Below are 26,910 nucleotides of genomic sequence, written 5' to 3' on the forward strand. Positions count from 1 at the left end.
GGCAACATCATTTGATGCCATACATGAGCTTAGCTATCAACACCTTTAAGAACTGTTGGTTCTTAGCAGCACAGGGCCCTAGAAAGAAATATAATAAAGATCACTAAATATTCACCAGTGGTTGTTTGTCTAGATCTTTTGATATGGGTTTTCTCCATTTCTCCACTTTTCTTCTTCCTATAGGCTACACCTGGCTACTCTAAAGTGCCCCTAAGGGTGGATTTCTGCTGTTCAATGTTCTTTGACTTCGCTCCAAATCTACCGCGCCACTGACTGGGGTGAATCATTTCCTAAAGTTGAATGAGTTTGCCATTTTTATATCCAACCAATTTTTAAGAATAGTCTCTTTACCTTTATTAATAGCTCTGCCTTTTCTTAGCATCTTTAGGAGGCCTGACTATCTACTCCATAGCACAAGCCCCCCAGCACAACTTCAGAGAATTTTCCTATATTACAACAAATACAAAATGACTCTCTGGATCATTTAGTTAATTCACAAATACAGGCTTTCATCACTGTTTCAACCCACACACACAGCAACATTTGAACAAAACTAATGTATAGAGCAGACATGCGTTAAGCCAATTTGACATAAGTGTGTGCAGGTGATGGTTAGATAATACTGCAGGTAATTACCTGCATCCCCCATGTAATTTCAGGAACATTCTCCCTCTTCCTTTGTACTTAGATCAATTCTCTTGAGAATGAACAACAGTGTTTTATTCACAAGTAATCAGTCAACACCGGTGACAGAGCGATGGAGACAGACAAAGGATGACTGTGCTGAAACACAGCACATTCCCCATTCAGCAGGACAAGATTTGATAGTGGATCTAAAACTAGCTCAAACCTGTCTGCTCTCCTGCATCCAAGGTAAAACACCATTAAAGGGATGCAGAAGCATCAGCTCTTTTTAGTCTATCTTGAAAATTACATTGTGACTGTCTTTTGCAATTGCAACAATTTCAAAATATGTCATGCTTCTATACTGCTGAAGTACCAGACGTCACATCCGTCTTCACTGTAGTGACAGAGCTCTGTGACAGGGTGGATATCTTCCAAATTCAGTACTATAAATCAGGGTTTTGGCCCTTTCCTCTACAGATAAGGCATTTCACTCTAATGACGTTCCTGCCAGTTTCATTGCAGTGAGAAAGCTATCTTAAGACAGGCAGAATGGGCTTTTTTGTGAACACCCGAGCAAGCATCAGGAAGACCCTGACTGAGATTGACATTTAGAGCCAGAGACATAATGCCTTCAGGGCAAATGAAGAGATTTTTACATTCATAATAGTTTTCGTCTCTGACTGAGACAGACTGAGTGTAAGTTAATAACAAACATTCATCAATCCTCTTAACCTTGGCAGGGGAAGTCATGCTAGACGGAGGAAGGTTCCAATTATCCCAGAAATGTTTTGGACAAAAAAACTGACGAATAATTTAACTAGCCCATTTATTAAGCCAAGAATAAACATTCAAAAACAAGGTTTATGTGTATTTAATCATCCATTGTCTAGTGTTGGAATGACGCAGTAGTGAATCTGCGTCCTAATTTGATCTGAACCAACAGAAAATGATTTAAAGCCTGTTTTGCCTCCTCTACATATTTTCACAAAGAGAGAGAGAGAGAGAGAGAGAGAGAGAGAGAGAGTAAAACTTGTTACTTTGCCCAGCTTTATTGTTAATTCTCTCTCACACACTCACTCACTCACACAGACCGACTCACACACACTCACTCACACTTCAATAGCCCTTCTTCAATGAATAAAAGTGGTAGTACTGTCATGGAGGTATGGTGTTGTAGTTTGAGGGTTCCTGATTTAATCCTTAGCTTGAGAGTAAGTTTCACATATTGTTCCTGCAACTCTGTGGGCTTTCTTAGGGTTCGCCAGTTTCCTCCCACCCCAAAACACTGAATGTTTTCTATTGTATATTATGTATTTATATTTCACACCCATGGATGGTGCCATGGATCCACCAATGGGCACAGTCTCAATGAAATTTATTGATAAACCTGTGCCTGCTGTAGCCTTAGATTCCAGTTTCTTAGCTGACAGGAGCAGAACCAAATGGAGATGGTTTTCTGCTGACCATGGTTGCAAAGAGTGGTTGCTATAGACTCTGTCACAGCTCAAACGAGTCTTGCCGTTCTCCTCTGACCTCTTTCATCTGCAATGCATTCCACCCACAGAACTGCCACTCATTGCATGTTTCTTGTTTTTCACACCATTCTGTGCGTGAAAATTCCAGGAAATCAGCCATTTCTGAAATACTCAAAGCAGCCAACAGCTTGGCACCAACAACCATGCAAATGTCAATGAGATCACATTTTTCCCCAATTCTGATGTTTGAATATGAAGCTCTATGACTATTAAGCTCTGGACATGTATGCACTGGCACATGTTTGGCCTATATATATAGGAATGTTGATGAGGTTGGCAGATTTTTTCCCCTCTGTGTCAGTCAATTAATCAATGAATTACACTGAACACTATATGCATATCCCATATACAAATAAATCTGTAAACACATCCCACACATAGACACATATGTGTGTGCATTATCTAACCCTTTTATCATGTACATCATCTAGTATTAACAGCAGTTTTGATTAGAGCAAAGTAAAAGATGGCATACTATCCAGCATCCCAAACCTTCATCCTCATCCTCCTCTACAACAGCACACGTGCTTGGCTGTGTTCATGCTGTAATTAGGCTCTGCCTCGCAAAGAAGCATCATATACAGTCAGGAGCTTGTAGTCTCCAGTCTATTTACTTTAAAGCTGGACTCAGCTAATTACCTTCACTGCACAACTAATTATGCCTCGCTTCAAAGCCTTTCCTGATGTGGCTTGAGTTCCGCTGTTTACAAGGTGGACTGAATCGTGACATTTATAACCATGTTTCCTGAAGGAGAACGGGCACACAGAGGCCGTGCAGCTTGATTACTAGTTGAATACAAATCTTTTGCTGCTAAGTTCTCATCTTGTTTTGCTGAAACAGAAGACAGGCTTGAAAGAACCATTTCCAACAGTTTCTTTATACCGAGAGATCTTGATGCAAAAAAAAAAAGAGCCCAAAGACACCTCACAACACCAGCTTGTGAGTAATCCATTGTCTCTATCTAAATATTTATTCCATCTGATCATTTTGCACTACTAACATCAGCAGCTGCCACAGTGTTCTTTGTTACAGTTTCCAGAGCTCTATTAGCATAAAAATCAATCGTCTGTGTAGGTAAATGTGGCCCACCAGCAGAGTTTGGCAATGCAGAGGAAGCACATCAATGACAAATGAGCCTGGGCTTGCCATTTTTAATCAGAGATATGATTACAGAGACTCCATTCGAGAGCTACAACAGATGGAATAGATTTATCCTGTTTAAGTTCATGATGCCTTATCAATATGATGCCGGTGTAATTCATAGATGGCAAAGGGGACAATCAGCGATTCAGAAGATTTAAAAGACAAGCTGGTTGATGGAGAGCTTGAGAAGCAAGACTCATCTGTCAGTCATCTTGAGAAAGCAGGTTTTGAGCCAACATTGGAAACAAGTGCAGTCATGATGGCAGTAGTAAATGATCCTGTTTGATCCTGTTGATCTTCATTTCATGCTTTAAATACTGTAAAGATGGTGCAAAAACACATTTAAAAACTTATTCCGTTGGGCAGGACTGGAAAGGAACAAGTACTTTTGCTAATGTGAAATTAGCAGTGGTGTTCGTTCATTCATTCATTCATTCATTCATTCATTCATTCATATTCAGTGGCAGCTTTATCCTGGTCAGAGTTGCTGTGAAACAATGATAAGGCGGAGGCAGGACCAAAACCAAGACAAAAGCATTACATGCTCTATGTATGCTTGTTGTCCATGTTTGTTACAGTAATAATAATGTATACTTGGAGAACAGCATTTTAAATGTAATGTTTGTCATTTCATTTGATTTACTAGCACAACACTCGTTTACTTTTCTACCAACTTTTAACAGCCAGTCTATGCATACTTAGGCTGAAGTACACAAGATGCCAATTAAACTAACAGGCTTTTATATGGGGAAGTATAAAAATATATTTCATTTTATTTCATATATATTTTAGAATTGTTGATCTTAGACCTCCGTTGCTCTATATTTAGTGGACATTTTTAATGGAATGGAATAGTTATTTATGGTTTGTTGTGTGAGTATCTAATACATGGGTATGTAGTACCATGTAAATGATCTTAATGGATTAAGATGTGGCCTGTGACTGATTACTCAGTGGGATTTAACAGATTTGGATGGTCTTAATGATTGTGTTAATTATGATCTTGTGGCTATAGGCTGTGTCAAGTAGGTCCAGTAGTGATGCAGTTTATCTTCCCCATCAGTCTGCCATTGTGATCAAAACTATTACGATAATAATTAAACAATGAAAGTAATGACACACAAACTATGTTCTAGATCTTTAACTGAATGAAGCATAAATTAACCCTTAAGAGGTTTCAGCCAGGGTTGCCAGGGTTTTTGAAAGACTTTCAGTTGAGAGTAAAAAAATGTTGTTATCTACAGTAAATGCATTGTCTATTGTGTAACTATATGTAGTTCTTATAAAATGTAGTGCAATATCAGGCATGTGTAGAAACTACAGTAACAACCTACAAAATAAAAAAACAGACAACCAGAACATACAGTGGCTTTAATACGCAGAGCAAGAGCATGAGGTAGACTACAGGGTATTTGATTATACCACATCTATGTAAACATCATACCAGCAAATATCCTACCCCAACCTCATCAAGATATCATTCTGGAAATATCCATGTACTATTAGCAAAATTCACAAAATAAGAAATACTACAGCAATAGTACTTCTAATGTGCTGATTAGTGTAACGTGTTCAAAGAAGCAAATCTGCTGATGCACTGACTTGGAAATGTGGACGGACGGACAGACAGACATTTAATCCAATGAAATCTCCACCTGCAGATTATTTACTTTTTTTGACTGTATAAAAGCGGACTTGTGATGGACAGCTCAGTAAAAGGCATTTAATAGTGCAATCATGAGCTAAGCAATTGGAGGTTTTAACAACTTTTGACCACTTGACAATTCTTTAGAATTATATGCCATCCTATTCGTTCTGTATATATTTAACACCTTAAAAAATGCAATTTGGAGTTACAGAATGAATGTCCTAGTTGCATGGATACGTCACAGTTACAGAAGGGAAATGATTTATAATCACACCGGGTCACCCAGATGAGGATGATTCCCTTTTGAGTCTGGTTCTTCTTGATTTCTTTCTGATATCATTTCAAGGAGATTTTCCTTGCCATTGTTACCTCTGGCTTGCTTATTAGGCCTATATTGATAAGTCTTAAATTCACAATCTGATTTTATATATTTCTTTAAAGCCGCTTTGTGAGAATGTTCACTGTTAAAAGTGCTATACAAATAATATTGAATTTATTTCATTTAATATGGGGACATTTAAGATTTATGTTTAGGAGAACAGCATGATTTAATGTGGCTTCATATACATACATATATATATATATATATATATATATATATATATATATATACACAATGATATTCATTATTTTGGAGATTAACAGAGGATTTGGGAAGGTGTAACGTTTCTCCTCAGTCTTGGGGTTTGATGAGATTATGGGAGCTGCATTACCAGGGTGTTGCGAGCAGGTTAGCAAGCAGTCCCAGTACACACTTTTTGACAGAATATTACTTATTTATTTGCTACACTGAACATGCGAGCCAGGCCCCACAGATACTAATCACCACATACATGAAGGGTAATGAACATTCTCATGCAACTACTGTCATTACTACAGGCTCAGTGCAATTACACAGTACACACACATTTTATCCTGCTCCAGTGGATTACTATATAACATTCATTACACGATATACCTTAAATCGGCAGTATTTAATGATTTTGAATTTTGGAACCGGAGCAGCTTTATATTCATTTATATTCATCTAGCTTCTACTCCTCCTGAATTTCTTTATGTTCATTGCTAAGGAAAAAATCCCACAGTAGCAGCATAGCACTTTCCATACTTGGCATATTACTTCAAATTGAAACTTGTGTAATTAATTTCTGTCCACAGTTTACATCTCATACATATCCATTCTGACCAGCCTGCTTAATGCTAACTCAGTTAAATAGCACTGCAAATTCATGCATTCTGGGATTTGGTTCCAATTTCTGCTTCAGTGCTTTACTTTATTAAGAGACTGGTACAGTGTTTCCCAAACTAGGTCCTTCCCTGCATTGCACATTTTACTGTTTTCCTGTTCAACACATCAGCTCATTAGCAAAACCCTGTGTGAGGTTAACAAATGGATGTGATGTGTTGGAGGAGAGAAATGTAGAAAAATGTGCAACTCCGGGAGCTGGACCGAGATCTACTGGCTTAGTGTGAGTTGTTTACAATTAGGGTGCCAGTGAGGGCTTGAAACTCTTAAACAATAAACTAAGAAAACCTGCATTTAACTATTCGAAAATGTGTGAATCCATTTCAGGCAGCAGTATCAGTTTTAAAGGGTATTGGCAATTGTTGCATTTTGCTGTTAAATGAGTAACAGGGTTGAGTTTGTTTAGCAACTGGCAAATACACGAAATGGAGTTAACTACCATCTATGCTAATAGTTCAAGTGCATTCTAATGATATTTATTTCAATTATTATTTATTATTTAAAGGACTTACAAATTATACAGTCAATATTACAATATCTTAAGAATGAAAAACTTACTTTTTTTTCTCCAGGAATTTCAGGAAATCTGGATGATGAAGCTTCATGTTGAACATGTGACTTGTGGAATATTCCAAATATTTTATAGGGGTGAATGTCGTCAGATGAAAAATTTAAGTTATGAAAGAACTGGAACTTTCTTTCTTTAACCTATAAAAGTCATGGAAAAGGATGTTTGAAGCATGAGATGTGAAATGGATTTGCACTATAACTTATAACAAAGGACATGGTCTCAAAGCAGCTTTAGAGAACTCTAAAAACATAGAAAGAAAATTACAAAGTATAAAATTAATTTAGTATTCATCCCTAACATTTATCCCTAATGAGCGAGCCTAGGGCAATGGTAATGTATGGAAAAAAAATTTTTTATGCATTTTAGTGATTATATTTCAAGGTAAAGTTTAGTTAGAGTGGTGTAAATAGATTTTGTTGTAAATGTGTTAATTTATTCATGTCAAATACTGTATGTTCTGTGAAGGATCCTTCTTTGAAGGATTTTCAAATGGTTTTTCCTTTCACTTTATATTTGAAAGTGTAATAACTCTGAGACACAAATGGCACGCACCCCAGTCAGTGAATCTCCCTGCTGCTCCTGCGGCTTCATCAGCGGGGATAGATGGAGACTAGAGGCTGAGTGGAGTTTGACAGATTAGACAGATTTCAGAGAGAATAAGCTTTCACAGATATTTTATATGTGTCATCACTTCGTGTAGTTTGATTAGCCGTTATAGCTGTTATAAAAAAGAAAGTCATTAGACCAGGCAGATCAGACTATTCAATTATTCAGCTTTCTCTTGTTCACTGTTTTTTCTCTTCCCATGTCTGTCTCAGTTGCAATGAGAACGGTCAAGTAAAAAAAAAGGCCTTATAGATGAATCTAACTGACCAGGACAACTTTTTGAATTGAAATATGGCTTAAAATGTTAAAGAATCTCACTCTGATTTCTTGCATGCTCTAAATTCAAAGTTCAGTGTGTTAAAGACATGTTTCAGTAAGAAATACACAGGCTAAGTAAATGATTTGCTATTTGTACAGATATCTAACGGCAGTGATTTGTGTAACACGGCGCATTAATACGCTTGATGTTTGACATGTTCAGTCAGTTTTTATAACCTAAGCCGTGTGAATGTGCTCAGTGTGAAGTAAAAAAAAAAAAATGAAGGAATTTACAAAAAAGAAAAGAAAATGACAGCAAGGTCAGTCACCCTTTTCCTCAACAAAGTTTTCCACTACAGTTGTCATTTTGCACTAAACCCTTGTGACACCACTATGCAATATAAGAGGGATCATACAGCTTCACCCGCTGACTTTGATCAGTGAAGCTCCCAGGCCTCTCAGAACGAAGCGAAGCCTCCTGAGTGGGCCGAGATAATTAGGGCACTTAGGCGTCGTCAAAGTCATTTTGACAACACTGATGTGGGAGATTGATATTCATGCTCCACTTGCCACCTTCTCCACCTGAGCGTGGCGTTTACTTCCCCATGCAATTAGTACCTGATGGTGAGGAGAGATGACAAAAGTGGAGCTGGGGCCGTATTAGCATTCAGTGGCATTCGTGCTACAAGCTACCAAGCAGCATAACCAACAGCTTTTTTGGCCCTTTGGATACGGTCAATTTCATACTTGCAGAAATGAAAGATTTGACGTTTTCTAGATGTGTTACTTGCTATTGATAGGTATATTGAGTTTATGAATAGCAAAAGGGTCAGGCCTGCCTTACATGCATAGTTTAAACAACTCATGCAAGGCTTGGCAAAACACGCAGCTGACAGCCATCAGAGGGCCAAGATTCTGCAAAACAAAATAATAAAAATCTGTAATGTACAAGAATGGCCTTAATATTTTAAAGCAAGAAGTTGGCACATAGAAAGGTATGTAAATTTTCTTCTTAAAAGTATGCAAATGAAATGCATAAAAAGGTATTTGCTTGTGCCTTCTGAAAGCAGAATGAGGACTACAGCGTATCCAAAGGAAGCCAGTTACACAACTCGGTAATTTCACGTCTGTTTAATCATGTAGCCACAGTGCCATCCAGTGGCAAGAACTCTCTGAACAGATTGGTGAGATGTAGACAAATGAACAATCTTCTAACTTTATTCATTCAGTTTCAGTAAGTGCTTTATTCTAGTCAGTGTCGTGGTAGTTTTGGAGTCTAGGAATACTAGCCAAGAAGGCAGGAATATACACATATTAAATGCCTGTCCATTTTAAAGCACACATTCACACCTGGGGGGACAAAAAAATCACAAAACCTGACAGGTTTCAGGGAGATGGGAGAAAACCTGAGATCTTGGAAGAAATCCAGACAGACACATGGCAATCTCCACACCTGAGGATCAAACTGACGACCCTCAAGCTGTGAGGCATCACCGTGATCATGAGCCGTCAACATGCTCGATAAAACTAAAAGAACAAATGAAGACTCTGCTAGTGCATATGTTTAGTCAGTTTAGTCATCTTTTTTATTATCTATAAAAAAACTCCCAGCAATTCTTCAGTTATCCAATAAAAAAAAACTATAATGTATAAAATGTGTCCACCCTTATGCCTACCCATTGCTACCCAGAGAACAGCTAAATGACCGCAATGAATTATTTCACTAAACAGTCACAACTACCAGTATTTATATCAGGGCTATCATTAGAGAGCCAATGGAATGTGCCAACTGAAATCTCTCAATCTCTCAATTATTTAATCTCTCCCCAAATAATTTAACATGACCACATCATTCGAGTACAACATCGCGAAGGTCCCAAATACGCAACCAATACACAAAAAAAAAAAAACACAAACAAACAAACAAAGAAAAAAAACAATACAGTGTAGACAAGGCTGTTTAAACAACACAAACAAAACTTTTAAAAATATATTTAAAAAAAAAGGAAATGTCTGGGCAGCATTTTTTTCTTTTGGTTTCATGAGAACAACACACTTTCAGTTTCCATAACAACAGTAATTTGTGTGAGCATCTAAAGAATACAGATATATATATTTACTTATATAAATATATCACAACAAAATAGGCTAAAACTGTTATAAAAACATTATTGGGTACAAAAGACATAATACCAAAAAAGAAGTTTATGCATATAAACCTCAATAATTTAAATGATAAAAAAAAAGAAAGAAAAACAATATTCTCACATTATTTTTTTAAGCCCTGATCAAGCGTCGTGTCCTGCTTGAACTCTTTTTTTCTGCATCAGTGAGGAAGACGCTGAGATGCTAAAGGTAATTCACCAACAGAAAAATATTATATAAATACTACAAAAAAAGGAACTAAATTTACAGTACCCAGTGCGGCAACTCTACAGAATAAGTTAGGATGAAGCCATTTACAGTTATTTACAGAGTTCGTCAAACACATGAACACTTTTAGTGAGTGGAAATGAGAACTTCGGGTGGAAATGAAGGAGGTGAGTGGCAGTGAAGGTGGCAGCGAGCGGCCGGCACAGTGAAGGAGAAACAATCAAATGCATTCACGCACACGCTCATCGAAGCAGCAGTCGCCAGAGCAACTTTCTCGTCATGAGGAGGAGGAAAAAGAGCTTTGGCAGCGGACAATTTGAAGATCTGAGCAAGGCATGGAGAATACTAAGGCTTTCCAGTCCAGCCATGTGCCCTGTGGTTCTCTGCTGTTAGTCCACGTCACTGAGATCGCTGCTCGGCTCGTCCTGCACTCGGCTCAGGTGGTTCATGGCCCGCGTGAAGGCGACGTGAACGGCTTTGCGGATGGCCGAGGTGCGGCCCTCCATCATTTTGATCTTGTCGAGGGTTTTGTCGATTCCGAGAGGAACCATTTTGGATTTAGGAAGCCATTGCCTAGACAGATGGAATTGCAATGACATTTAAGTATTGTGCACGTTATCAAATCATGATGGTGTTTGTGTGATGCTTTAGGAAAACCCATCACATTTCACTGCGCTTGAATTCAGGCAAACTGCCATAATGTGGAATGAGAAAAATAAATCAGGTTTTGCACAAAGCTTTTTTCTCTGCTTAACACAAGTTTATTGCTGTCTTAAGAAAACAAATAGGATTTAAAATTAAAATAAAATTCTCTCTAACCTTGCCTTTCTAAGGAACATGTTCTAGAGAACTTTGTTAAACAAACACAGCTGTATAGTCAGACTGCCCAAAGCTGTTTTTAGTATTAGTCTCCTAGCAAAATCCTCTCCTTATTCAATGCCTCTCGGATTTGTAATTTGAAATCACAACAAAATCACACTCTGTGTTATTCAGAGGAGTTTGCCATTTTTAAAAAATTACCACAAATTTGGGTCAGGATGTGTTGTGATATCATTACAACACACATTCAGCCAGAGCCGTCTCAGATTCACACGCGTTGAACATGAGTCCAGCTCTCATAGAAAGTAATTACATACTTTCTGCAAAAAAATAAAATTCCTCCACAAGCTGCATCACAAATTTTGAAAGAAGATGCACAAAAAAACTATAAATAAATAAATAAATCTGAGACCCTATCCGTACAGACTTATATTATGCATATGATCATGTGTGCTATTTTTTTCTTTCCTGCATAGAGCTTACACTGATAATTAGATTCCAGTTGGCTTTATTTACAGCCATAATGAATGTGATCATTGCAAGAAAATGTTGCAATGAAAATCCCACCCCCCAGCTATGTTTCCCAGACTTTGAGAAGCATGGCCTGCTGCTGTAGAGAAGGCAGTGAACTAGTGACGTGTGAAAGGATTTTCTCAGGCAGTCACACAATATATTTTAAAAAAAAAGAAAAAAAAGAGACAGTTCTGCCATTAAATGGCGATATTCACTAAGGATTTAAATTCTGTTAACGTCAACAAAAAAAGAAAAGAAAAGAAAAACTGAAAGCTCACCAGCTGCGCTTGTTGTCGAAGAAAAGGACGAGGTGGAGCTTCTCTTCGGACTTGTACTGCATTTGCTCTCCAATGCGGAGCACGTCCAGTGGCGGGATTGGTATGGACACCCCGTTGTGATTGCAGCCCACCCGAGGCATGTGAGGGTCGATTATCTATGAGAAACAAAGATGTAGAGCAGATGAATGTGATGACTAAAAGCTAGGTATGCGATATGCACATGCATACACAGGCAGCTACTTGTGTCCTAATGGCTTCAGTGCATTCAATCAATGAGGCTTTCTTTCTGAAGACGCGTGTGTGTGTGTGTGTCCTGTCATGATGCGATACATTTCACGACATGAAATCTCAGCTCATCCAATCATCCGCGCTTTAAATAAGACTGTTAGCTTTGATTTGTGAACTAATACAATGAAATGATATCAGTAACAGAAAAAAAAGAGCTGATTCAGGGGTTGAATCTTTAATATAAAAAATGATCTATTGCTGTATTAAAGGGTAGAATGCTGCCATCTAGTGGACATTAAAAAAGATCATGACTACTCAGGGCATGTAGTGTGAAAAAACATGCATATTATACAGTCCCTCCGGATTTTAAGATTTTGTGATTGCAGAAATTAACACAAAATAAAGCAAACTCAAAAGGGAGCTTGCAATTAAAATAATAATAAAAAAAAAAACAATAACACTATTTACATGTGTGGAACATGTGTACAGCAGAAATCAGAAATAATTACGTGTCTAAATTGGTAGCAGCTTGAAAGAAGAATCATGGGCTTACATTCCTGTCATTTAGCAGACACCCTCATCCAGAGCGACTTACATTTTATCTCAATTTTTATACATCTGAGCAATTGAAGGTTAAAGGCCTTGCTCAAAGGTCCAGCTTAGTGGACCTGGGATTCAAACTCACAACCTTCTGATCAGTTGTCCAACACCTTAACCACTAAGATACCACATCCCACAAAGTTCATGTAGTTTTCTAAAAAGGAAAAAAAATCCTTTTGGGGGAAAAAAAGAAGGAAAAAAAACAATTATTTTTGGACGCAATCACAATAAAAAAAACCCAAATCCTGAAGGGACTGATAATCATCCTGGAAACAAACACGAGTGCATTAAATGAATGAAGTCACTTTGTGCACGGTTTTGTAGAGTGTTCTTCACTCACTTTGTTTCCTGGATGGAGGAAATAGTTAGTACACGGTCACACACTCACCAAGGCAGGGTAGGACGGATATCCACTACATTTTGCCCAAACTAGTTTTAGAGGTTCCAGAACAACTGTTGCAGCATTAGCAGGCATCCACAAACTGCTGTTCCCAACTTCTATGGAAGCAGGAATAACGACAATGTGGTTAGGGGGGATTCGCTGCAAACAGAGCACAACACTTCCAAAGCCATGCTTAAGGAGGCAGAGTATTCACAGCAACACACGCCAAAACTCACACCGGCACGTGACACATTCACAGAATTTAAAACAGTCACAATATTCTGTTTTTCTGAAGTAAACATTCACGCTAAGCTATAGCTGATGTCTAAGGATGCTTTCATGTAGTCAGTGTTTCGTTTGTTCGAATCGAACCCTGGTGTGTTTTCACCCCAGGGCAAAGTTTTTTAGGTTAAAGCTGGTCAGAGCGACATCCACACAACATCAGGCGCAGACAACAACAACCGGAACAGTCTGAGCGATGTGGTGATGCAATGAGAATGTGACCTTGAATCAACCCAACTGCAAGAAGTAATGCAGGAAAAATGCTGGGTATTTTTAGGTCACAAAATGCGGTTCATATATTCAAGCTGCTAATCTGACCTGCAAAGAAGAAACTGAACAAAAGGACAGAGCTGTAGCACTACAGGAACTCTGTGTTTCTCACAAGAAGGCCAATGAATAAAATGAGAAAATAATCACTTTATAAAATACTGCAAAATAGATCATTATTATCTATATAACAATTAAATAAATAATTAGATAATAAAAAAAGATAAATAAATAAATAAATAAATATATATTAGTAATAAATAAATAAATAAATAAATAAATAAATAAATAAATAATAATATTAATTCAGCACCTCCTCCATGTTCAGCAACAGACATTTTTATGTCACCATATAACTTAACAATGAATAGACTAAATAAATTTAAAAAATAATAAAAAAAAATAATAACAATAATAATAGATCTGATTCAGGCTCAGAACAGTTTGAGCATATTTTAAGAAATTAAAATATTTTAATATTTCACTCAAGAAAGAGTCTTACAGAATCATTGGCTTCTATTCAAACGTTAAAAAAATGGCTAGTGGTAATCAAACAACCTCAGACCTCGGATCAGTGCTAACGCATAGTTAGTGTGGCAGACATCCAACCACCAGTGAAACCCTAACACTGGACTACAGCCCACACGGTAAAAAGCGATAAAATAAAGACTTCACTATGAGCTCGGCTTAGTGTTAAATACCGTGGTGCACACATAGACACACACATACATACACACACAGCTCTCCACCTCAAGAGCTTCCTACTCACCAGCAGCGAGTCTAGCAGCTTTGGCGAAATTCCCGGTCTCTATGCAAGCGATGAGCTCAGTTTTGTCGTCCACTGTGTTCCTGCGCACGAGAGCCGGCTTCCCTTTTCCACACTTCGGGAAACTCAGAGGAGCGCTGCCGACAGAAAGAAAGAGACAGTTACAAGTTTATTTGTCATAAGTACAGACGGTTTGTACAATGAAATGCTTAGGTGAGGCTTATGCAAACTACAGCAATAACGTTAGCAAAAACCTAAAGTAAAAAATAAAACGCTTACGGATTGTAATATTATATACAGTATATGGATATGTCTGTGTATCTATTTATATATTACATATTGAGGTAGTTAACAGAAGGTGTGCAAAATATAGTGTATGCAAGTGAGGTGTAAATAGTTCTGAGAATCAATTGTGCAGTTGCAGTGTGTTAACAGAAAGTGTGCAAGTAGATGCAAAAGTACCGATTATGTTATCAGATAGTGCAACATGTTAAGTATAGAGTATTTTTGCAGTTATGCTTTGCAGTAAGTCTGTATTAGAGTCTGATTATTGTTAGATCTACGGATTGTGCCTTAAATACACCAAAGAATCTAAACTCGCTAAAATCATGATCACATTGTACAAAGGTTTTCATGAGTGCTGATCTAACAAGCATTTCGCTCATGGATGTGAAAGTGAGGGTCAAGTGAAACTGTATTAAAATCAGACATCAGCAAAGGAAACCAGTCAAGAGGAAAAGAGGTGTCAAGCTCAACATAGGTTTGGGAAAGCATACTCTGTCCTGTAATCTTCCTTATGTTTAGAATTTTACCTGAACTAAATCCTTAACAGGGGAAAAGATAAGATTGCATGCACACAAGGCATCTGTTCAGTGTGCTAATATCAGCCTATTTTGACCCCAGCTGGCTCAGTGCACCAAGGAAGATGAAATGGCAATTCGACAATACAAAAGCTTTTGTTATCATCAAAACAATTAGAAAGACATACAGTGCAAAACAAAATTTATTCTCCAGACAAGCAAGACACAGCAAGTCTGTATGTGTATTGTTAAAAGGAAAAATGCAACGTAGTACTAAAGTTTACAGGGACGTTTCTCTCGAAACATTTCAGAGAATCAGCTGTTCAGGCAAACAAAGTTTCTTCTGACGCAATGCCGAGTCAAAGCAGCTGTTATTTGCATAATTTATACAAATTCATATCGCATGAATACAGACTGCTCTGACCTCCTACAGCTTCGGGATCACTTTAAGCACAGCTAATAAAACATTTTTAATCTAAAACCATCCGTTTCCCTGAAAATGTTGTGTACATTGCTGCCCCCCTTTAATATGTGCATTTATTATGCAACACTGCATATATGAATAAATAGCGTAATTCATTTTCAAAGTTCCTATGAAACTGTTCTTATGAATGGTTTAGGAAACGCAGTGAAGAAATGATAAAAAAAACAAACAAATTATGATCACTGCCATCACAGCTAATTAAATGATCAGTAACACGCTAAATTGTGTTTTGCTTGCAGGACTGGGTATTGTCTGAAGTGTGTGTGTTTATCTGTCTCTCTATGCATGCAAGTGTCTGTCTTTCTGCCTATGCATCTGTGTCTGTCTGTCTGTGCATCTATGTCTGTCTCTGTGTGTGTCTGACTACATGTGTGTGCCTGTCTGCCTGCGCATTTGTCAGTCTGCCCCTGTTGTGTCTCTGTCTGTGTATGTGTCTGTCTATGCATGTGTGTCTGTGCATGCGTGTCTGTCCATGTATGTGTGTCTGTCTCTCCATATATGTGTCTGTGTAACTGTGCATGTGAGTCTGTCTGTCCATATATGTGCCTGTCTTAGCTTGTGTGTCTGTCTGTCCATGTGTGTCTGTCTGTGCATGTGAGTCTGTCTGTCCATATATGTGCCTGTCTTAGCTTGTGTGTCTGTCTGTGCATGTGTGTCTGTCTGTCTGTGTGTGTGCCTGTCTGTGCATGTGTGTCTGTCTGTCCATGTGTGTATGTCTGTCTCTCGATATATGTGTCTGTGTGACTGTGCATGTGAGTCTGTCTGTCCATGTATGTGCCTGTCTTTGCATGTGTGTCTGTCTGTCCATGTATGCGTCTGTCTTTGCAGGTGTGTCCGTCTGTCCATGTATGTGCCTGTCTGTCTGTCTAACTACCTGTCTGCCTATGCATCTGTGTCTGTCAGACCGCACATGAGTGTGTCTGTCTGCGCGTTTGTCAGTCTGAACCTTTTGTGTCTATTTGTCTGTATTTCCGTGTGTGTGTGTGTGTGTCGGCCTTTCTGTGTGTGTGTTTCAGTTTGAGCTTGAGCAAAAGTTATGTTATTATTACTATCCTTGTGGATGTTTTTTTTTTTATCTCAGAGAGGAAATCAGAGTAGTAATACTCTGCAGTAGAGTAAAACTGTTAAGTGTGCTCAAATGCATTATTTCAGCTTAAATAAGTCTTTTATTGGGAGTGAATAAGGTTGATTTAGGACAGCACCAGTGCTTCTCCAATTTCTCTTCAGCCTCATAAAGAGGTGCCTGGTGCACTATACCGTTACACAAAGGGAGTGAAATTAACAGCTCAGTCTGAGGCAGTTTGGGTGAAAGTAGTCCTTTTATACTGATACAAGGAGTTTCTCTATGTCTCTTAATGTGGTTATTGTCGTTTTGATTGAATGTAAAGGCCATTTTTCCACTACAAGTAAAATAACTCAGTCATTATCATTGATCAAATTTAAGAACCTTCTACAACAAGCATTTTTGCTTGATCAGGGATTTTGAATAAAGTCTTTTCTTGGTACATCAGTATGAATGCTGTATAAGGATTATAGATGTGTGTGTGTGTGTGTGTGTGAGTGTACCTGGTGTTGCCCAACAGACTGCTGCTGGATGAAATGCTGGATTCTGAGGCACATCTGCGGCGGGGCTCCTGCTGCCTGCTGGGACTCGATGCCTTCTGCTCCTCCAGAACAAAACCGTTCGACAGACCTGACAGATTCACAGAAAACGAGAGAGATGGAGGGTCAACATGTCTAACAAAATCTGCACAGAGAAGAGTGGATTCTGCCTGAGGGGAAACAAACTGCAGTCTGAATTCAGGACATTTCATATATTTTTTTCCCCTTCTCTTCACACCATTTCTTTAACCTTAAATCCTAACTCAGGGCTCTACAGAAAACAAAGACTATCCAAACAGTGCAGCTTTGGGTAAGTTGTCTATTGATATAGTTATGATCTAGTTGTGTCAGTGCTTCTGCACTGCTCTGGGCAGTACCAGGACGCTTTGTAGACATCTCCTCTTCGCCCTCGCTGCCCCGGCTGGCACTACGCGTCCTCTTCCTGGTGTGAAGCAGGGTCTCCAACCGTGGGATCACTACTGACAGGATGGTCTTGGCGCCTATTTGGGCTTCTTCCCCTCCCGCGGCCTTTTGGGGGCTTGTGCTTTTGGACTTCCGGAAAAGCACAGACGTGCGCCTGTTCACAGGAGCCGAACGCTCAGCGACGGTGGACGTAGCCACCACGCTGACATCAGCATTGTCCATCAGTAACCGATCCCGGGAGAGTCCGTTCAGCGTCTCTGTGCGCTCGGGCTTTCCCAGCCGCGGCTGCTCTGAGGTAAGCTCGACAGGGTTCAGCGTGGGCGGCTCCAACGGGCCGTCTGATTGGACGACAGGGGGGTGAGAATCTGACGGCTCCAGCTTTGGAGGGGCTGATTTGTCTCCTGAAAAAAGACAAAAGGCTTAAAGGCTTAGTCCAGTGTGTAAAAGCTCTGACAAAAAAAGCCTTTTTTTCAAAACACGTTTTCAGGCTTCAGATGTGAGGATCCAGATGTGAGTATCCTTCACATGGATATCCTTAACATGAGTTATTATTTAGGACAGTGGGTCAATAAGGGCCCGGCTGGTACTTTTAGCCCCATGTCTGAAAGGTTACATGTTTATACATCATACCACAGCACAATTCAATCCTAAAAATCAGATGCCTTTTATTTCTCTGAACTATGCAAGAAGCTCTGACTGTACCATACAGGATAGATCTATATTAATTCACTTGTTTATATGTTATAGTACATTATCGTTTATATAGAAGCACTTGGACTTGTTTGCAGGACTCTCCACATAAACTAATAATAAACATATTAAGAAAACAAAAATAAAATCATTGAAATGGTGGAGTTTTCAGTTATTTATCCTTAATGGAAGGAGACTCCAGTGTCAGTACTTTGTAACAGTCAGTAAATCTTCCGTCATGGGAGTCCATAATGATGGAGCACTGGGTGCTTATTGATTTCTGGCTAAAAACAAGCATTGTTTTTATCTTAACTACTAGACAGTGAGGGGGAAAAAAGCAAGTGATCGCCGAAGGTAAATTATCTCTGAGATATTCTATAACATTAAATGTAAATAGAAATAGTTAATTAATAAATTAGATGATTTTTTTTCTATAACAGCACCCGTTTTATTCCTTATTTAAACCACACAGATCATTCTTAAACAAATTACAAACTGGATTCTTTCACACATACATATCAGCCTATGGAAATCTTTACTTGATTAAACACTTTGGAAAGGCGATCTTAAATACAGGTTCAAGTACCTCTCAGCTGAACCAGACCCAATGATGGCGTTTCCATGGTGATTAAACCACACCAACAAACAAACTGAAGTTCTTTCATGTGTTCTGCTCGCACTAACCTTCGTCAGCTGAGCTGTGCGCTTCTGCTGATGTATCGTCTGCCGGTCTCGCGTGTTCGGACATGTGGGACGCCGTGTTCCTCTGACTCATTTCCATCCTCACGTCGCTGATGGTCTTCTTCAGCAGCTTCAGCCGTTTGCTACGTGAAGGGCTCGTTTTCATGGCCGTGGTCAGATCGAACTTCTCCAAAAGCTCTTTTAGCTGATCCTCAAGAGACATATGCTGCCTGTTGGCTGGGCTTAGCAACCGATCCACTGAGGGAGAACATGAGAAAGTTGTGTTTTTATTTACAGCTCTGTATTCACTATAAACAGGGCTGGGTGGAGGATACAAGCCAGCGAGGTTCTACAGAATTTAATACCATACCACTGATGTATACTTAATTCTGACTTGGTTAGAAGGTGTTGATTCATTTTCTATACCAGCATGTTACTGTGTGATTTCTTCCTTATTACAACTTGCAGCAACAAAATCAAGTTTAAGGTGCTTTAACACTGGACACGTGTTCTGCAGTCTAAATTCGAGTGTGACTGTACTCTGCATTTTTTGGTGTTATTACGCAAAGTAAAGCATCTGACCTCTTCTGTGCCCCACAACGTTCCATTGTCACTCAGGCTACATATGTGTTGTGGAAACCGCACTCACACCACCTCCTGAAGTGAGTCTCAGGTTCGATACTAAGGTTTCCAATTTTTTTCACGCGAACTCTGCTCTGTTTCAGACTAAACCGCAGTGTGAAAGCCTTGTGAGTTTAATGAAAGTTTGTTCAGCCTGTATGCTGTGCGGAGGAACTGTTATTATGTCAGACATCTGTATTAGATTACCGAATTCACTGTTCAGGTATTCATTATGCCCTACATCCACATGAGGTCAGTGAGAAAACATGAAAAAGAAAAGACTAATTCGTCAAGCCGAGGAGAGATTTTTCGCTGCACGCGGCTTGGAAGGTTCTGAATTATAACAGCTGTTACAGCTGGGTGTGCTGAAATACCAAACAGACACATGAGGAAAACTTTTGTTTTGTGCTTAAAATTTCTGTTTATTATTTCTCTATATTACCTTCCCAGGCATGAACACCATGAGACTACCAAAACAAGGAAAGTAGTTTATCACAGCATATGAAAAAGTCGCACTGAAATAAATAAATATTTTATAACTAACTTCTGTGGATATTTGGATACATACAGTTTTTTAAAAAGCAGTGAAAATCATCACTGTAATAAATGTTCAATACCCTGCAACACTTATTTTACCTGCATGTGTGTGTGTGTGTGTGTGTAGCATGATTACATGGAAACTGATCACTCAGCTACACAGTGTGCTGGAATGAGGAAGAAATGTTAGCTGGAAATGGCCAGAAATAATCGAGTTTCTCTCCTGTCTGTGAAAAAAAACGAACATTTGTGCTTACCTTCTTCCCAGGAGAAAGGAGGAGGTGCCTCGACCTTAGGTGCTTCACATGTGTGCATGCCTGTGCCTGGCTCGAAGCCGATGCGTTCGATATGACGACGTGCCTTCCTTAGCAAAACTCCTCCCTGATCCCTCAGTCTGACAGCCGCACGGTAAAAATATGTGTCCTTGGCATTGTATTTCATGCAGTTTGCGATGATAAGATCGAAATCGGCCTCAAAGTCTTCCAGATTACTGTAAGCCTGTGCGTCTATACGTTTCCTCATAGTGGAGAAGTCCATGGGGTGCTTGATGTGGTCCAGGTAATCAGGTACCTGAAAAGGGAAAAGGCAGCTACTTAAATCTAGTTCTATGTTTGACAGCATGACAGTATTCCTCACTGTCACTGTATAGAGAAGAAAAGGCATTCATAGCAAGAGAGCTAATACTATGGCAGTATTTGATATCCAGAGATCTTGCTGATATGGAGTAAGCATTTATGTGGGTAGAAATGTTTGGTGAAGTATTTAAGCAGGAATGGAAGACTATATACATTTATAAACAAATCCACCAGTCAGGTAAAATGCCCAGTTTTACTGTATGCTTTGATTGAAGGTTAAAAAGTGGTAGCTAACAATGTCATGTCATATAACGTATAGTGAGCTAGTTAAGTGCATTAATAGAGAAAAGCAAATGAAGTATACATATACAAATTCCTGGAGAGAAGATGACTTTATACACTGACAAGGCATAACATTATGACCACCTGCTTAATATTGTGTTGGTCCTCCTTTTGCTGCCAAAACAGCCCCGACCCAACATGCACTGTTTATTCTATTGTTTATGCTTTCTATTACCAGCTAACTTCTTCAGCAATCTAAAACCAGCATTAACTTCTTCAGCAATCTGAGCAACAGTAGCTCGTCTGTTGGATTCGACCTCACGGGCCAGCCTTCACTCCCCACGTCCATCAATGAGCCTAAACTGCCCATGACCCTTTCGCCGGTTCACCACTGTTCCTTCCTTGGTCCACTTTTGATAGATACTGACCACTGCAGACTGGGAACACCCCACAAGAGCTGCAGTTTTGGAGATGCTCTGATCCAGTCGTCTAGACATCACAATCTGGCTCTTCGTCAAATCCTTACACTTGCCCATTTTTCCTGCTTCTAACATCAACTGTGAGGACAAAATATTCACTTGCTGCCTAATATATCCCACCCACTAACAGGTGCCATGATGAGGAGATAATCAGAGTTATTCACTTCACCTCTCAATGCTCATAATGTTATGTCTGATTGATGTATATCCTTTGTTTAAAGTTCCCATGACAGCAATGTTTCAGCTATGACGTGGAGTTCTCTCTCCTCACATTACACATACCAAATACTTAAGTCTTTCTGTCCTGCTGAGTAAAAACTGTCAGCCAGTTGGCGAGTTACGAAATCTATAGTTACTGCATGGAGGTGAAGTTAATTAAGTTTCTATTTGCACAACAAATAAAAACTCATTTGCAAATGTCACTAAAGAGTGGTGCTTGTTTACTGGTTGTTGAAACAAGAGCTGAAAAAACTCAAACAGCTTCCTGTTCTGGTGACTACATAAACAACTGGACTGCACACATGATCTACTTGCCCGAGCTCGTGACTGCTCACTGCTGCTCCGTGTATTCAACGACAAAATAAATTAATGGTCTTTTTAGAGTTAGTCAGCAATAAGCAGAGTCTTATCTTGGTCTGGTTTAAGTCTGGGGTTAACTGAGCCGGTCAGTATTAACACTCCCATCGTCCACTGGGCCTTCCACCATAACAGACGTATCATTCAGTGTGCATCCTAACTGGCTGTTAAGTTAAGCTAAACCTACAGGTCACACGATGAAAACAGAAATGACAACATTTTGCTGAATTTGAATACCATAAGATTATCATTATTGAACATTATTAAACTATAATTTTTTTCCCCTCGCCCAGTATGACACTCACCTCCTCGATGCTGACAGGCTGTGCAAAGATCTTGGCCTGGTCTTTTTCCTGCAGCTGGTCCAACACTGCCTTCAGCAAAATGTTTAACGGGGAGAGCTGCACTTCTAAAATTGACTGCTGCAGTTTAATCTGTGGAGAAACCAAGAAACAATGAAAATGATTAAAAAATGAATAAATGCAAGTGGTTAGACTGTGCAGGTCAAATTTACTGTACCCTGTGGGGTTAAGGACAACAGGTTCTCTGAAATTAGGCTGATCTGAGGGAATGCTTCCAAATGCACTCGGTAAACCTCACAATACTGTTCTTAATTATAATTGCAAAGTTAATTACCGCTATTATAATTAAGACGTGAATTTCAACAGCATCCAATTCCACAGATTTGTTTTGTAATGAATTTGAGCTGACTTTTGTTAGTAGAAATTTCTCTAATTGGCATGTTGGTCTATTTTCACATCACCCGCAATGCAGTTTGTCTACCTTCTAACTAGCCAAGAAGAACCAGTATAACCCCGGGAAATCGTGTCATATAGCTGCATTGTAGTCTAGAACTCTGCTGTCTTTACTACTTCGGTGCTGGACGTGAACATCAGTGGGAAAAATTGAAGGACACTTTCAGGGACACTACTATGACTTAGCAGTTGTGTGCCATGCTGGGTAACATCACTAGCAAACTTTCTCAAAGGAAAACTGAAAATACAGCATCACCCAACAAAGCAACAAATTAACACTGATATCACTAAGTACATCAGCAATATACGGATATAAAGGCTTTAGGTTTTTCTTTAGGTTCCTTTAGGTATTGTTGCAGTTGCGTCACTGTCTCTTTATAGGCATTCTGAATTCCGAGCTCTTCCTAAAAGTAGCCGAGTGAAATAGTGAACCAGGTCATTACCTCCTCTCTCTTGAGCTTCTCTCTCTTCCTGATAAGCTCCAGCAATAGCCTGGCTCTCTCGAGGTCATGCCTCAAACGTTGCCACTCCTTCAGCTGCTCCTTCAGCGCCCGGCTCTCCTCCTCGCTGTGCTTCTGCACAAATGAAACACAAAGGTTTCAGATAACATTATTCAACATTTTCAAGCCAGTGAAGCGCAGGGTCTCGTCGGACTCACGGGCTGGGCAGTTTTCTGGGACTGGAGGCTGGAGTGCAGTCGTCTGATCAGTGGCAGCCCATTCCGTGATTGTCTCTTCAGGGTCCAGTAGTTCAAGGCCAGTTCGACAAATGCCTTTTTTCTCTGGAGAGAAACTTGACTGAGGATGGAGTCCAACCTGTTGCATATAGGAAGGAGGTTAGGGTGAATATGGAGGACCTAAAGTCGCTCAGCTCTCATATTTAACGTTGGCCTTGATAGAAGGAACAAAACCAAAACAAAAATCACCACAAAGCAATCTCATTACCACAACAGCCATTTGTGTGCACTCGGCCTTAATCCTCTTTTTGTAGATGAAGCTCCATACATTAAAGAAACGTTCCAGAAATGATCTACCACATCTGAAGTGCATGCAATTACTTCGGACAGTTAATTGTCTGTACTGAGAACACAGAGTCTGAGAAACAGTTATAAAGGACATGTGATTGTGACACGATTATTAAACCCATTCAATTCAAGTCACCTTATAAACAGGGTAATAACTATAAGAACTGTGTAATAACTTAGTAAATACAGGTTCACAGACACCTGGGGGTCTAACTTTTTGATAAAAGTACATTCATGACTCACTCTTTCCCTCTAACGCTTACCTATGTGGAGGAAAACTGCAAACAGTCATAGCTGGGACTGCGGCTACAGACTCTATGCTCTTTTTGTTCTTTTTGTTCTTCTGCTTTTTCGTCAGACTCGTTTTCTTCTTCGGCGTCCGACAGAGTCCGTTTTTGGTTTTGCTTTTGGGATCGTTGTATATATTGAGGGGTCTCTTGACGCACCCGTTGGGGGTGTGAGCTCCGCAATAGGCCGTCTTCTTCACAGTGAAGGTGGGTTCGCCGGCATCGTTAGTCTCTTTAATAGGCTCCATCTTCAAGAAAAGGCCAGCTTTCTGTGCGCAACTGACGTGGAAGGCGGTGTAGCAGTTAGCCTTGTGGCACTGGATGCAGGCGCCGACACCTTTCTCCTTACAAAGGTAGCAGGTGAGTTTCCAGCGGGCGGGTGGAATGTTGGCTACGCCGTCAATGGGCTCGATAAAGACCGTGTTAGAGAAGCCAACCTCGGGTACCCAAAGAGCACAGACCACATGCCCCCAGCGGTCATCCTCTGTCTTTTTAACGGCGCCACCTTTGTTGGGGCAGAGGATGCATTCGGCGGGCTGAGTGGGAGACTGCAGGCAGTGGCGGCACAACCACTGTCCCTCAGGGATGTAGGGAACTCCGTAACACTCCTGATGCACTGCGAGGTTACACATGTCACAGAAAAGGATGGCGTTGCTGTCCTGACATTCTCCATCCATACAGATGCAGCACACTGCGTCCTCATCCACCAGAGACTGTGGATCCTGCTGGCCCTGGCTCTGCAAGAATGACTCCTTCTCAAAACGGTCCACGAGGAACTCGAAGACATTGGGTGAGACCTGACTGAAGCCTTCGCTGCGTCTCTTTTCATTGACCAGCTCCAGCCACGCGTAATCCTCCTCGTCCATGTCATATTCGACTTCCTCATCTAGCTCCTCTGGGGCTTTCTCTTCGTACCTATAATACGTTTGAGGTCTTCGTGGCACAGCTGGTAGGTTATACTCCACAGTGCGGAATTTTGGCTCAGGCAGGGTGCAGGATGATGCCTGAGCCCCTTGTGTGTTTACAGCGGCGTTCTTTTTCAGACGGTTGTTTTTCAGACGTGCCGACCGCAACGGGGCCTGCTGTGGTTTTTCTGTGTTCTCCTTATTGCTGGTGCATTCCATGATCTCCTGAGCCACAGGGTCGTCATCGTTGATGACATCAAGCTTGTCGAAGATGCTGATCCGGTGCACGCGGCCATCAACTTCCAGTTCCACCATGCGCTGGGCTTGTGCGTAGGTCAGGGTCTCCCTGTTTGGTGACGGTTTGATGGGAGAGGGCGCCCGCTGCAGTGCGGGGATCTTGTTGTTCCGGGCTTTCTTCCCCATCTTGGACCCTGAAATATCTGCAGAGGAAAACAGATTTAATTAACAGATGTCATTTCCAGTCACAGCATAACACACTAACCGAAAATAAACAAGCAGTCAGAACCAGTGACTCATACACACTCATCACATTTCCAATTTAAAAATGGCCAATGAAATGGTTTCGTTTTGCTGCTGAAATTAAAAGATCTCAGTTACGGGTTTATCGCCTTCTCAAATATAGAAGGAATACACAAGTGAAAAAGTTTTCTGGAGATCTGCGAGGATGGGGCTCCTGGTGATAAACAGTGGTGACGGTAAAGTCCCACTTCTAAATACAACTTTCATGTGACTTCAGATCTTTATCAAATGCCTGCAGCACATGTTGCTGTTGTGATAACCGCAGAGCAAAACCTCAAATCTTTCAAGAAGCACTCAGGAGAGCAAACCTGTTCCAATGAAGCAAAGGACGGAAAATCAACCTATTTTGAGCAACACTGTAACACTGAGCTGAAGCAAACTCATTAGAGTTGCACTCTTCAGCTGGGAAACTTGTAGCAGCAGTGCACCATAAAAAAAATGAATGGGCGCCTGGGCTGGCCCCTTCACATAAACACAAAAAATAACGCGAACTGGAAGTTACCACAACATATGAACATCCGGAAAAAGAGGAAGCGTTTCTATGGTAATAAATAGTGACAGATTTTGTTGCATACCACAGTTGTGGGTGTTGTGGTGGGGGCGGGGAAACACACACGACCCCAAACCGTGAATCTCATTCAGCTCCGTTTAGCCGTACTACTGTGGATTTTCTTAGTGTCTTTAGGGACGTCAGAAGAAGCACCTCAAGCAGCGGAACTGCTCCTAATAAAACACTAAAACACCAAATGGCGCCATAGCAAACAAACCAGGCACTGTACTGCTCGAGACCCTTTAAATACATGTCACAACAACGAGCAGATCTCATAGACTTGTGTCTGTGCGCTGATCACATCTGATCACAACAGCTACAAGCGCTCACAACGTCGGATCGCCATCGTTCTGTAGAAAAACAGCGTATCATTACCTGGGAGGCCCTATGCTTTTATTTGGAGACAGAGGCAGCGGCTGCTGAAAGCAATGGCGATACGGCCTGCTCGGCGGCTCTGATTCCGCACACAATGTTCTCATCCAAAGGGCGCAGGCTGAGCTTCCTGTTGACGAATTAGTATTACACCGAAAACGATCCACGATGGCTTCCAAGATTATGCTTCCCAGAACGTGTAAAATGGCTGAAACCCAGCTTTAAAAGCCATCCATTAAATCTGCAACGTCCTCTTCCCTGTGAACGCAGAGCTGCTGCTGCTACAAGATTCGCCTTCCCCCCCACAACAATGCGGACGGGTTTGCTACAGAAAGCACCGCCCACTACGCACGACGCGATGACGTTCCACGTCGGGGTGGGGAGGGGGGTTCAAGAAACACGTTGTCGCCATGGCTGCATGCCAAATGAATTGAAACTCCCTAAGTAAGTGCGCTAGTTGTGGTATGAAATCGCGGCTGCTGGGATTAATGAAGTGCACTATTATTTCTGGTAGCGGGCCATTTGGAATAGACCAGGCTTTAGGTAAATTGTCGCTTCCTCGCCCTTTGTAGAACACATTTGTC

The 26,910-nt window shown here is 40.4% G+C and overlaps 1 protein-coding gene across 4 annotated transcripts; it reads right to left on the reverse strand.

Annotated features, from left to right (window-relative positions):
• Nucleotides 1-8,792: 8,792 nt before the first annotated feature.
• Nucleotides 8,793-26,656, reverse strand: brd1a (bromodomain containing 1a). Of its 4 annotated transcripts, none has more exons than XM_058417587.1 (13): nt 25,980-26,261; nt 23,936-25,304; nt 23,307-23,463; nt 23,092-23,223; nt 22,199-22,327; nt 20,239-20,551; nt 18,827-19,081; nt 17,407-17,853; nt 16,994-17,120; nt 14,147-14,280; nt 12,835-12,944; nt 11,619-11,773; nt 8,793-10,581 (listed from the first exon to the last, which is right to left on the reverse strand). In XM_058417587.1, the coding sequence occupies exons 2-13, from the start codon at nt 25,285-25,287 to the stop codon at nt 10,398-10,400; spliced, it is 3,495 nt and encodes a 1,164-aa protein (XP_058273570.1). In that variant the 5' UTR covers nt 25,288-25,304; nt 25,980-26,261; the 3' UTR covers nt 8,793-10,397. The 4 variants fall into 4 exon arrangements, with proteins under 4 accessions (XP_058273570.1, XP_058273572.1, XP_058273569.1 ...); XM_058417586.1 differs by lacking the exon at nt 25,980-26,261 and adding an exon at nt 26,330-26,656 and having other exon boundaries at nt 8,794-10,581; XM_058417589.1 differs by lacking the exons at nt 17,407-17,853; nt 25,980-26,261 and adding an exon at nt 26,330-26,656.
• Between the last annotated feature and the right edge of the window lie 254 nt (nt 26,657-26,910).

The sequence above is a fragment of the Hemibagrus wyckioides genome, linkage group LG19, assembly GCF_019097595.1.
Source record: "Hemibagrus wyckioides isolate EC202008001 linkage group LG19, SWU_Hwy_1.0, whole genome shotgun sequence".
NCBI lineage: Eukaryota > Metazoa > Chordata > Actinopteri > Siluriformes > Bagridae > Hemibagrus > Hemibagrus wyckioides.

Coding starts and splice junctions, on each gene's coding strand:
- brd1a (XM_058417587.1), bottom strand. CDS start 25,287: ATGGGGAAGAAAGCCCGGAACAACAAGATCCCCGCACTGCAGCGGGCG. Junction 23,224..23,306: donor CCCAGAAAACTGCCCAGCCC/GTGAGTCCGACG, acceptor TCATTTGTGCAG/AAGCACAGCGAGGAGGAGAG. Junction 20,552..22,198: donor AGCCTGTCAGCATCGAGGAG/GTGAGTGTCATA, acceptor TTCCCTTTTCAG/GTACCTGATTACCTGGACCA.